The sequence below is a fragment of the Bos mutus genome, chromosome 29 (assembly GCF_027580195.1).
Source record: "Bos mutus isolate GX-2022 chromosome 29, NWIPB_WYAK_1.1, whole genome shotgun sequence".
In the NCBI taxonomy this organism is placed as follows: Eukaryota; Metazoa; Chordata; class Mammalia; order Artiodactyla; family Bovidae; genus Bos; species Bos mutus.
In genome coordinates, this window is record NC_091645.1 from 24,208,217 (window position 1) to 24,221,555 (window position 13,339).

General features: G+C 45.9%; 1 protein-coding gene across 6 annotated transcripts in view; it reads right to left on the minus strand.

The window, feature by feature from the left end:
- NAV2 (neuron navigator 2) overlaps window positions 1-13,339 on the minus strand; it is a 423,432-nt gene that overhangs the window by 124,902 nt on the left and 285,191 nt on the right. For all 6 annotated transcript variants that reach the window (XM_070365222.1, XM_070365224.1, XM_070365225.1 and 3 more), the window contains one exon: window positions 1,705-1,827. In XM_070365222.1, the coding sequence (XP_070221323.1) occupies window positions 1,705-1,827 (123 nt within the window). The remainder of the gene's footprint in view (window positions 1-1,704; window positions 1,828-13,339) is intronic.

Sequence of the window (13,339 nt, forward strand, 5' to 3'; positions counted from 1 at the left end):
GTTTTGTTAACCGTGGAGACTGAGCTGGAGCAACAAAACAAATGCCGCCCATCTTTCCAGCCCAAACCCAAATCTCCCACCTCCAAGGGCAAAAGCAAGCTCAGCTGTGATCCGTAATCATGTCATTAACCCTGCACTGAAGCATTAAATTAAACTGCCTGTGCAGACACTGCTTTTGCTACAAGGGGAAATGTACCTTGTAAGGCCATCACTTTATGCTAATAGATTTACCGAGCAATTCCATGTTTACAAGAGAATACCAATAAACAAAATAATTTAACTAGTTGTGAACGCTCCAATGGGGGTGTTACAACAACTGATTTTTCTTTTGCTAATATTTACTCTAAAGACTTTGGTCATAGAGAGTTTTAGCCTTAGAGTAGTTCTCAAATGGTTTGTCTTTCTATAGAATTTTTAAACCAATACTTTAAATGAAATCACAGGGGAAAAGCTAACTTGAATTGGCACTGTAGTGGTAAGTCTCTAGTCCTCTCCGGTATAAATCATACCTTGGAGGTGGAGGAGACTCTGAGAAGGACATGGTTGAGTTGGTAGTTGAGCCTAGGCCTTGGGCAGGTGCCAAGTTCCTGACAGCTAATTCAGCACTCTTCACACCAGCCCAAGCCTCCAAGTCTTCCCCAAGAGAAGGTGAAGATTCCTTTTCAGCAAATTCCATTTCTGGGGGAAACTTCAGGGTCTGTCTCTTTAATAATGCTGCCCTATTTCTCTGAAGCCAGGAAACTACAGAAGTCATCTCACTCTCTGTTAGAAACTATGTCCTGCTAAGAGAAATGCAAGAAGCTGGTTTGGTGCAACAAATATTTGGCCTTCTGACACACGAGTCTTCGCCTCCAAAAAGAACAGAGTGATTTCAAACCGCTCACATCTAAATTCCATGTTCTGTCTCATCAACCCAGATGTGGCAAGAGGTCAAGTATGCCAGAAAAAATCCTTCAACAACCAGATCATTAAAGGGTATTGAAATCCAGAAATACAGCACATCAAAGCTGGAAGGGATCTTGGAAACCATACAGTCCAAACCCCTTCCTTAACAGATAGTTCATAGTCACAGAATCGGCTTGTGTCAAAGACTAGAAACTTGTAGGCCAAATGTTCTTCTTTATTACAGAGTTTTCTGAAGCTCTTCTTTGTCTCTGAAGCAATGAAGACTGGTCAAGCCCAATCATGACAACCACTCAGCATGCAGTGTATAAACTACATGGTTAAGCCCTGCCTCTTGTCACCAGGCAACAGAGAGTTAGGGGGAAGCCTGCTCAGCCATGGCCAGGGGAACTCTCTTCTGCACACAGACCTTCTGTGCATCACCAGGGACTCTGTTCCTGCCAAGATGCAATACCTAGAAAGCTGGCTACTGGAGGAAGCAGAGCAGATTCCCAGGGCCTGCTGAACTGATAAAGATGCAGTAGCAACAGTAAAACAACAACAAAAACCTTCCCAGCCTGAACTCCCTGGGTTCTTGCTGTCAGAACCATCATCCACCACCTAGAGGCAGGATGCGAGAGCCGGTCAGGAGCCCTCTTCCACCTGCTGGGCCAGCTCCTAACCTCAGGCCTGGCTTCAAGGCCTCCCAGCCTCTGGTAGGTTAAAGCAGCACACGTTGGCTCTCACTATGACTGCCCTCGTTTCTCAGGCCCCACTGGAGTCACCTCCACATCTGGGCCACCCCAAGTGGAGCAGGCTTACCTGTCAGCGTCTCCGAGGCCCAGGGAGGTATTTCTTTGCAGGGTCTCTCGCACCACAGCCATCCCATCAGGGAGCCGGTTCAGGCGGCGGGTGTAGAGGCCAAGTCCACCATCGGTCATGTACCTTTGAAAGGAGAAAGGGATGATGCAAATATCTGGTTAAGGGCAAGTCATGGACCATCTTGCTGTTCATATCCAGAAGCCCTTAGTGGCCATCTTGTGCCCTAAGACAGAAGGAACCAAGGCTTTCCGGAGGTTCTGTCACTGATCACAGCCTAGAGATAACTCAGCTGATTCAACCCAAAGGATCACCAGCTTGCTGCTGCTGCTAAGTTGCTTCAGTCGTGTCCGACTCTGTGTGACCCCATAAATGGCAGCCCACCAGGCTCCCCCGTCCCTGGGATTCTCCAGGCAAGAACACTGGAGTGGGTTGCCATTTCCTTCTCCAATGCATGAAAGTGAAAAGTGAAAGTGAAGTCGCTCAGTCGTGTCCGACTCTTAGCGATCCCATGGACTGCAGCCTACCAGGCTCCTCCGTCTATGGGATTTTCCAGGCAAGAGTACTGGAGTGGGGTGCCATTGCCTTCTCCGCACCAGCTTGTTAGCAAAAATTAAACTCAGATTGATTAACCCAAACTCACAGGGATCTATGGAGCAGAAGGGAACTAGTGAAAAAATGCATTCATGACATTCTTTTTAATGTCAGCAATTACAAAAGCAGGTGTTTTACCTAAGTACTCTGAAGGGAACTGACAAGTCACTGGCAAATCATAGGGGAAAATATTACAGAACAGCATAGGGGAAAAAGCAGGCAAGATTTTAAGAAGGATGGTAAGAAAAGATGGAGGATACAAGAGCCAGCTTTGTCATCATGGGCAAGTCCTGGATTTTTCATCTAAACTCTGTGAATATCACAGTCTTCCTGCGTCACCAGATGGGCATGGGAATTAGTAAGATAAGGAGTATCAAAGTGCTCTATAATTTGTAAAGGATCACATAAACAGAAGATGTTATTAAAATAGTGATTATCTTAAAGTATGTGCAATGGTAAATTTCACCTTTGATACTGATGTCTTAGGGGGGTGTCCCAGCTCTCTGAATAACAGTAATGTTACTTATCTAAACTTTAGGTTGATGCCACAGAGCTATCTTCCTATGAAATCAGTGTTGTCATGGGAAGGGAAGACCCCTCGAGACTTTCTGCATAGATAACTGACTATCCACCAATCAGATCAGCTCCTGAAAGATTAACTACCAGTAGCAAGTAGTTTGGCTCCCCAGGTGGTTCAGTGGTAAAGAATCTGCCTGCAGGAGATGAAGGAGACATGGGTTCGATCCCTGGGTCAGGAAGATCCCCTGGAGGAGGAAATGGCAACCTGTTCCAGCTTTTTTGCCTGGGAAATCCCATGGACAGAGGAGCCTGGCGGGCTACAGTCCATGGGGTCGCAAAGAACCGGACATGACTGAGAGGCTGAGCATGCATGCATGCACGCACAAGGCAGTACTTCAGGTCCAAAGCAGCTCTACTTCATCCACCCTGGTTACTCCAAGACACCCCTCAGAGGAGACTGCTTGTGCCATCATCCCCATCTCCAGAGGAGAATGCAAAGCAAAACTTGAGCAGAGCCAGAAATCAAACTCAGAGCCCTTTAATTCCCCCATGGGCTCCATCAGACTTACAACGCATCTGAAAATACAAGTGATTTACTTTTCAAGTCCAATAACAGGGCGTGAGAAGACCAATGAATGAGTGATTATTTTGCTGCAACAGTCAGCTGAGCTATCAGTACATCATGGAATGTTTCACTGCCTTTGGTATCTTGGCTTTAGAATATATGGGATTGATCCTGAGGGTTCTCAATACTTGAGATTCTTCTATGTCTAGCTTAGGAACTTCCTGGAATATAGTCTTAGAAAAATGGACTTATAGGATGCTGTGGAAGTTTTCCAGAACCAGTAGGGTTACAGAAGAAAGTTCTCACAGGAGCCGTCTTGGGTGAGGGCTTCTGCTTCGGGTCACGAGAACTCTCCCTTAGGGCAGCGTCCAGGATACCGCATCTGAACCGACTTCTCTGGTGGCCCCTTTCACCCCTATTTGTGACATTAATGATCACAAAGCCAACATAACGGAATATCTGTTGAAGTCGGTCAAACCAGTTGTTTGTGGTTGAATTGTACACTTTAAAATGATGAATTTTAGGGACTTGCGATGGTCTAGCGGATAAGAATCCGCTTGCCGATGCAGGGGACTGGGTTTGATCCCTGATCTGGGAAGATCTACTATGCCGAGGCGCAGCTACTGAACCTGCGCTCTGCAGCCCGTGCTCTGTGACAAAAGAAGCCATCACGGTAAATAAGCATCCTGCACACGTGGCTCAGACGGTAAAGCGTCTGCCTGCAACGCGGGAGACCCCGGTTCGATCCCTGGGTCGGGAAGATCTCTAGAGAAGGGAATGGCAACCCACTCCAGTATTCTTGCCCCCTCCCCAAAAGGGGCTCAAAGAAAAGGGCTTCCCTTGTAGCTCAGTCGGTAAGGAATCCGCCTGCAGTGCAGGAGACCCGGGTTCGATCCCTGGGTTGGGAAGATCCCCTGGAGAAGGAAATGGCAACCCACTGCAACCCACTCCAGTATCCTTGCCTAGAAAATCTCATGGACAGAAGAGCCTGGTGGGCTGCAGTCCATGGGGTCGCAAAGAGTCAGGCACGACTGAGCGACTGACACTGCACACCACAAATAGAGAGCCATTCTCCCTCGCCATAACTAGAGAAAACCCATGCACAGCAACAAAGACCCAGTGCAGCCAAGAATAAAAAATTTTTCAATTAAAAAAATAAAAAGAATTTTATGGTACTTGACTTAGGCCTCAATAAAGAAGAAAAAAGAAAACCCAAAAAATTCCAGCCATCATAGCTATAGTTAAATAATGATTTGTGTAATGACTTTAAACTTTTTTATTTATTTGTTTTTGGCTGTGCTGGGTCTTTGCGACTGCAAGGGTTTCTAGCTGTGGTGTGAGGGCTTCTCATTGCAGTGGCTTCTCTTGTTGCAGAGCACAGGCTCCGGGCACTCAGGCTTCAGTACTTGTGGTGTATGGGTTTAGTTACTCCACAGGGTGTGAGCTCTTCCGGGATCAGGGACTGAACGTGTATCTCCTGCATTGGCAGGCAGATTCCTTCCCACTGAGCCACCAGGAAAACCCTGTGTAATGACTTTTTGATTCTTGGTTCCCACACTAGATAGTAAGCTCTTTGAGAAGGGACTATTTTATTTTGTTCAAATCTATTTTCCACGTCCTAACACATACTAAGCGCTTAACAAGTATTGCTTTTGTTGAATGAAATCCAAAGACACTGTCATAGGGCGAAGTTTAGCAAAAACGTGTTGGGAGGAAACCAATTACAGGTTTTCCTTCCTCTTAAACGTCAGAAAATTTGACATCTAAGTCATATGGCAATTGAACTGTCTACCTGCCAGTCAGGGGCTTCCCACGCAGCACTAATGGTAAAGATTCTGCCTGCCAATGTAGGAGATGTGGGCTCGATCCCTGGGTCAGGAAGATCCCTGGGTCGGGAAGATCCCCTGGAGGAGGAAGTGGCAACCACTCCAGTTTTCTTTCCTGGAAAATTCCACGGACAGAAGAGCTTGATGGGCTAAAGTCCATGGTGCCACAAAGGTTCAGACACAACTGAGCACCTGCCAGTCAACCCATCTGTCCATCCATCCACCCACTACCCAGTAGATACAGTGGTGAGCTCCATGTGTGCATCCTACAACTAGCCTAAGGAGGAACAAAAGGACCTACACCAAAATGCAGTAACTCTGCCAGAGGCTAGACTTTCTAGATCAAATGTCCTTTCAAGGAGATTTCGGTGGAAGCTGTTCAAAACACAATCTACTGCACCATTAAGCAAGGCAGTTAATTTCGATTTTAGCAAAGCCTGCTCAGCCATAGAGATAAACAAAAATTTTTCAACTGGGGAGATCTTGTCAAAGGACAAACAAACTAATTAAAGCCTGCATTTCCCTGCTGCATTTTTTTTTTTTACTGCTGGTGAAACAACACACACGGTCGGGCAATCACACGTACCTGGACATGTAGATGGAGGCCTGCACATATACAGCCCTGGCTTTCTGTGAAGGCCAAGAGCAGAGGTTGGTGCGCTTCCAGAGCTGGAATGCTGAGATGTGCTGCAGCCTCCAGCCTGGTATTGCCAGGTGCAAGGTGTCAAAAACTGACCACTGATAAAGGTGGGGGGCCTTAGAGAGATGTGACTGTGTGACCGAATAGGCTAATTTAGCTTGGCAGCTGCTACTGGGAATTCTGATCTTGTTTAGGCAGACAGATGACTCCTCCCCAGTGGAGGAGTCAGAGATAAATCAGGATCCTCTGCCTTCTCAAATGGACCAAAGACTGGAAGCCAGAGTTGAATGCTACCAGCGTGATACAATCCAGTTTCCTTACAAATCTATTCCATTCATTTTATGGATGTATGCATGTGTATGAGAGAAAGAGAGAGGCGGGGGGAGGGAGGAGTCAGGAGAAGTGGTTAAGGAAAAGAGGGAATTTACCTCATCCTCCATAGGTTTGTAAAAATGTATTAAATCATAATTTTTAAAATAATATTCAAAATAAATTTTATGTCCTCTCACTGCAAGTTAACTAGCCTCACACTCAAGAACTTAAATTTCTTATTTCTATAATTATGATTCCACCAAATACAGTATAAAAAGCCCTGAATATATCTTTAAATAACTCTTCTGGTCTCAATAAAAAATACACATACTTTGGTTCAACCCAAATTTCGTACTGAATACATTAATATAGACGTTCATCAGTTCAGTTTAAGGAAGCATAATTTAGAGATGACGCAGTCATTGGTGTGTTGCACTAGCCCTTGAGCAGAAGGGTGAAAGGTTTGTAGTCCTGAAGGCTCAGGAGGCTGGGTGGGATGGCTGGGTCCCATCTTGCGAGCTTTATCAGAGGCTTGCATTGGGTGGAGATGCAATGAGTTGCCTGAGGTCACAAGGAAGAGAACCAGCTGATCTAGGGACCAAATCCCTGAGCATCAGGGCCACACTTTCCTTCTCCTTGGGGAAATAAATCATTAGTGCGGGAGCCTAATGAGGTGCTGGTAACATCCTAATGTTTGCTTGCTGGGGTCCTGGCTAAGCCACCAAGCACCTGCACGATTTCAACACTATCCTCCACCTTCTGCTGCTTCCCCAGAGGTCCCTGGATGGAGCGGAGGGGCCTCTGTTAAAGAGCCAGGGTGTCTGTGGGTGTTTTTCTTGCTTTTCAAGGCTAGGGTGGCTCATGAACATCAGAGCTGGGAGCATGGCTGTGTCATCAGTGAGTCCTGGGTTCAGTCTCCCCAGGCTCATGCCAGCTGAGGGCCCTTGTGTGCATCGCTATTAGCAAGTACTAAGGGTTACTGATGCTGGCTGGATGCTGTGCTAAGTGCCTCACAGAAATCCTGACATCTTCAAAAGAGTCTTAGCAAGTGTTAATTTTATCTCTATTTTTTAGACGAAGACAATGAAACAGGTCAAGATCACTGTGCAGGTAGATGGGTTCAAATTCCAGCTTTGTCACTTTTGGGGGCAGGTAATTTCTCCAAGTTTCAGCTTCCTCATCTGCAGGATACTTGGAACTACTGATTAATCTCACAGGGCCACGGTGGGCTGACTGAGACATTATAATGCCCAGGGTCTGCTACCTCAGGAGCCCTTTAGGAGATCAACCCTGAATATTCATTGGAAGGACTGATGCTGAAGCTAAAACTCTGATACTCTGACCACCTGATGCAAAGACCCTGATGCTGGAAAAGAGGGAAGGCAGTGGGGAGAAGGGGGCAACACAGGATGAGATGATTGGATGCCATCAGCGACTCAATGGACATGAGTTTGAGCAAACTCCAGGAGATGGTGAAGGACAGGGAAGCCTGGCGTGCTGCAGTTCATGGGGTCACAAAGAGTCAGACATGACTTAGCGACTGAACAACCGTTACTCTAAGCAGCAGTGACGGCCTGTGTCGCTGAGTAGCGACACTGCAGTCCCTCCTCCCTTCCAGTTCCACAAATGCTGTGTACCAGGCCCTATGCCAGGCTGGGATTACAGAGATCTCACTCCTGCCCGGCCCTGGTGAAGCTCAAAACTGACAAGGCTCTCAGACACGTAAGTAGGCAGCTCCTACCACATGATGAGCGGCAGTAGATAGATGGACAGTACAGACAGATGCACAACAGGCTCTGCCCACACAGGGGACGGAGGTCACAGAGGGATGCTGTTTAAGTTGGCCTTTGAAGGGTGCACAGGAGTCTGCCAGTCAAAGGAGGAGGATCCATCTAGGCACATAGATGACAAGTACAAACGCTGGGAGGAAGGTAAGAGGATGGCAAGTAGTTCACTGTTCCCAAAACAGCAGGAACAAAGACAGGAGCTGGGCTGCAAGGGGTCTGGGGCCCAGTCAGGAAGGGCTTGGCGGCCAGGAGGGGCTGAGACCTTTGTCTGGAAGCTGGGTAAGCCATGACGGTAGTAAGCCCATGAATAATGGGTTCAGGCTTTCGTTTGAAAGAGAACACTGACTTTTCGATACCTCCATCATTCAACACTCTATTTTTGGTGAGCAATGTCTCACTGATATTTCCTCCTGTAGATTTTCCAGAACATGCTACTGGTCTGGATCCCATCTGAGGCACCCCAGACCTTCAGGGAATGATCAGCCTTGCAGAGTAGACCTCACCATCCCTCAAACTAAAGGAGACCTGCGAAGGCAACATGCCTAGGACAAGGAACTTTATCAACAGAATAGGTGCATCCCGAGTAACTGACGGGAGCTATGAAAAAGCTCTGGACTCTCATAGGACCTGTCAGAACAAATACGCTAGATTCTGATTCCAGCGTTGTCGACAGATCTCGTCACCTTGAAATGTGCGTGGTGAGGCACCAATGTCGAACAAGTGAAACTGGCATGAGCCACCTTCAGAGCGGGGGGAACAGAGGACCCCTCGATCCTGAAGTTCCCAACATGGAGCATAAGGAACACAAAGGGGCTCTCAATAATCACAAAGGAAATCACTTTTTGACAAGAATTGGGGGAGGTAAGAGAAGGGAAGGGAAAGCAATTTGTACATTGACTGAGTCCAGTGTATTCCTATTAGAGTACAACATAAAAAAGTGAAAAACTCTCAGATGCAAAAAATGAAAGCAATACAAACAGAAAAAAAAAAGAATCAAGCCTAAGTGATTACTTTTCTTCAAAGACATGGCAGCATGTCTGTGTTTTTTGGACACACTTTTGGTTTAAATGTGAACACAGCAAAGAAAAATGGAATAAAAGAATTGCATACATAAAAGCTATTCCCTGCCAACATCAATATAAATATATGAACACATGTATCAACACATACTTTGTTGTATAAGGTTAAAAAAAATGATGTGGGCTGCTGAAAAGTCCTTGCATTTGAGTTTTGGCAGCAGCCAAGTCCTCAAACAACAAATGCTTTCACACTGCTCTTCACTCCATGACAAAAGGCCTGACATTTATATTTGAAGTTTATTAGGATGTAAATTGAGTTTCTAGACAAACCTGTAAAAGGATCCCTTTAGTTTAGAGCCTCTTAGAAGTGCGATGAATAAACTCCACTCTGGGTCATAGAAGGACAGACCAACAAGTGAGTCTAACAAAGCCGCCCGAATCCTTTTGAAGAAAGTTGATTTCATGACAGAAAACAATCTGCTACGTTGAGCTGAAGCGGAGACATATTTGAAACGCAAAAATATGGTTGGGGAAAAAAAACCAGATTTTTAAATTTTTCAGTGTTCTTTTTGGGAGACTTATGAGAGTTCAGTTTTCCTCTCGAGCAAAATAAGAAGACTGAAGCACTAAAATTTAGGCACCTAAAATGTTACTATGGGAACCACTTTGCCCTCAGTTTTTAGGCATAAAAGCTGAGACAAATATCACACATTTACCAAGCCACCCCCCACTGCTTCCACCTTCAATGACAAGAAACATATCACAGAGCAATTCTCAGCTCTTAGCCACTACACAGCTTTAACACAAAAACCAGATAAAGGTGAATCCTAATCAAAGAACACGGTGCTGCTGCTTCTCTATCGTGTGTGTGTGTGTGTCTGTGTGTGTGTGAGTGAGTGTTAGCTGCTCAGCTGTATCTGATTCTTTGCGACCCCATAGACTGTAGCCCTCCAGGCTTCTCTGTTCATGGAATTCTCCAGGCAAGAATACTAGAGTGGGTTGCCATTTCCTTCTCCAGGGGATCTTCCTGACCCAGGTATCAAACCCAGGTCTCTGGCATTGCAGGCAGATCCTTTACCATCTGAACTACCAGGGAAGCCCTATCATGGATCATCCCAAACTGACATGCAATGAAACAAAACCCACGGCAGCCTCTGGAGAAAAAGTCTAAGGTTCGAGTGTCTTTCTTGGTTAGGTTTCCCTGCAATAATAAGATTTGATGCATAAATAATACAGATAGGCAACACGAATAATCAAGAAACATTTCTATGGTGTTCATGTCTTTTGGGGAACTCCTTCAACAATCCTGCCGGCAGAGGGGAGGAGGTGCAGATCCACAGGACCAGTTTCCTACCTGTTTGCCCAGCGCAGGGATGGGGCACCGCCTCCCACTGTACTCTAGGACGGCTGCTTCTCCAGGAAATCCCCAAGCTGGTATCTTGCACTTTTAAGGAGGATAGGAGACTTCAGTTTCCCTCTCTAGCAGAATCTGCCATTATTCGCTCACTCCTAGAGCGCCCACCTGGGCTCAGAGCACAGAACAGGGCCATGGCAGGCAGATATCACTTTCACTGCAGGGAAGTTGCTTCAACGGCCAGCAGCCGCCGACCTGGAGCATCCACAGCTCCAGGGGCACCCGCTTCTTCCATGGCTCATCTGTATCTCACTCCATCTTACAGAGTCCGTCCTGGCTGCGAAGCGAGCCAGAAGTCCAGGCTCAATTCTCTGACCCTGGTGCAGCAGGAAAGCAAGCCTGTGACAGAAGTGAGCCGGCCTCAGGAGGTCTGAAGCCTACCCTGGCTACTTAGTCACCAGAGCACACCTCTCTGGGGAGTGCTGCAAAGATGTTGCTAAGCTAGTCAGACAAGAGCTCAATCCTGGCAGGCCACGGGGACAGAGGTAAGAGCAGGAAAAGGCAGGCCTGAGGGAAGGAGGAGTCAGAGAGTCCCAGGGGGCCCAGTTAAGCGTCACTAGGGGAAAGTGATGTCATAGACTGTATTTCCAAAAGACAGGTGCTGCGAAGCTGCTTGAAGAGAGAAGAAGGCACGCTGCGGGGGTCATGCCACAAACATCAACACCTGCCTCACCCTCTACCCACCGCTGAACCAGCAGCTTCAGCATCACTTGGCAACTTACAGAACCATGGTACCCTAGTCCTCCTGCATCAGACTCTGCAGTTCAACAAGTACCCTAGGAGGTTCTAATATGCATGAAAGAATGGAAAGCAACGACCTCAGGCAGTGGTCTCCCTAGTGGGGGGCATAAGATGACCCACAGTGATGAAAACTAAAATGCTTCTGTTTTCTTTCTTATCATGTCACTTGTAAATCCTGGGTATAGGCAGGTATCACAGTATACACAGTATTTCAGAGAGAAAGCACATATATGTTTAAAAAACAAATACAACATCTCACAGAGGAACAAGCTCTTTTTTGACACAACCAAAAATAGTCTAGAGATCATTATCTAAAGCAGAAATTTCTAAATCTTCTTGAGTTGTGGATTCCTTAGAGAAACCGGTGAAAGCTGTGGAGGTCAACCTCACATATATACAAAATGAGTATCCAGTTCTAGTTAGCTCACCCACACCCACCCCAACCTGGCCCCATGTTAGTGGCCCCTCTGCAGAGTTAGAGCAGAAGTGGATCCCAGCTGGGTCTGTCCCCCAACATATATAGTTTACAAATAGCAAAGTGTTCACTTGTCTTTGCTGTAAATGGACACAGCAGTGGCACATGGCATCGCTATAACTCACAAGTCACCTTGAATTTTAGCATACAGACTCTACTTTATCACTGCAGTGGGTTTGGGCTTGCCCCCACCAAACTTCCAGCGGAGGAGAGACTGAGCAAGTGGTAAAATTCCTGCGTGGTGATGACAACACGCTGTTATAGTTCTTGCATCTTCTGCAAGATGCAATGTGGATTTTCACAAGCTTAACAAAATTCCATCTAGCGTGATTGCCAGAGCATTTTGGTTTAACTTGCCTAAGGATCCTGTAACTGTACTAATAAAATATACAATCACACAGAGAGCCCAGGATTACAACAATTAACCCTTATTTATCACTCCTATTGAAATAAATTTTTGTTGTTTAGTCGTTAAGTCATGTCTGACTCTTTGCAACCCCATGGACTATAGCCACCAGGCTCCTCTGTCCAAGGGATTTCCCAGGCAAGAGTACTGGAGTGGGTTGCCATTGCCTTCTCCAAGGGATCTCTCTGACCCAGGGATCAAACCCATGTCTCTTGCACTGGCAGGCGGATTCTTTACAACTGAGCCACTAGGGAAGCCCACTGAAATAAATACACACATAAATTTTCCATTACAACCTGTAACTATGCTTATTTTAAATGGGCGTTGGCAGGGCACCCTCCTGAAGAAAGGCTGCATGCTTTGGAAATTTGACAGTCCCCATGTCTGGAATTTGGTCTGGCCTGAATTCTCTTTATTGTGGTTCAACTGTCAGTGTGGGATCACAGCAAGTATTTCTAGCACGAGCAGGAAGCTTTTTGTCCACCTACTGAAAGATGAAACACATTCTAGCACACAGGAGACAGCTCTCTAGACAAAGCCCCTTTAAGCTCTTTCTTGGAATGAAACAGATGGTGAAAGGAGATTGACTGATATCCAGGAATTCTCAAACCTGAGAATATACCCAAATCATCTGGGGAACCTGAGAAAAATGCAGACTTCAAGGCCCCAGCTTCACAGATGCAGAATGCCATTAGTGGGGCCCAAACCCTGCATTTTTAAATAGACCTTATATTTTAAGAGCATTTTGAGGTTTACAGAGAAATTTCACGGAGGAAAATACAGAGTTCCATTAAACTCCTTCCCCTCTACTACCAGTTTCCCCTAACATCTTGTATCAATGTGGTACATTTATTAAAACTGAAGAACTAATACTGACACATTATTATTTGATACTAATAATTATTTGATACTAACAACTAACATTATTATCAATCATATCGATATATTATTAACCAAAGTCCATAGTTTACATTAGGGTTCACTGTGCTCTCAGGGTTCTGATAAATGCATAATAATATGTATCCATCATCACAGTCTCATACAGGTAATGTTGTATTGCCTTAAAGATGTCCTGTCTCCCCTATTCATCCCTTCCCCCAAACCTATATTTTTAACAGATATGTAAGTAAATTTCTCTCCCTTCCTCCATCCCTCCTTCTCTCCCTTCCTTCCTTCCATACTTCCTTTCTTTCTCTGGTAAATAATTTTCCTGTAGTCAGGATCAAGCTTTCAGAAATGCTGCCTTAAATCTGGAGCCCTGGATGGAGGAACTGTGAGCTAGACTGACCTCAGTTTCCCTAAGAGTTCAAGAGTCACCAAAACGTGACTACAGTGTAACA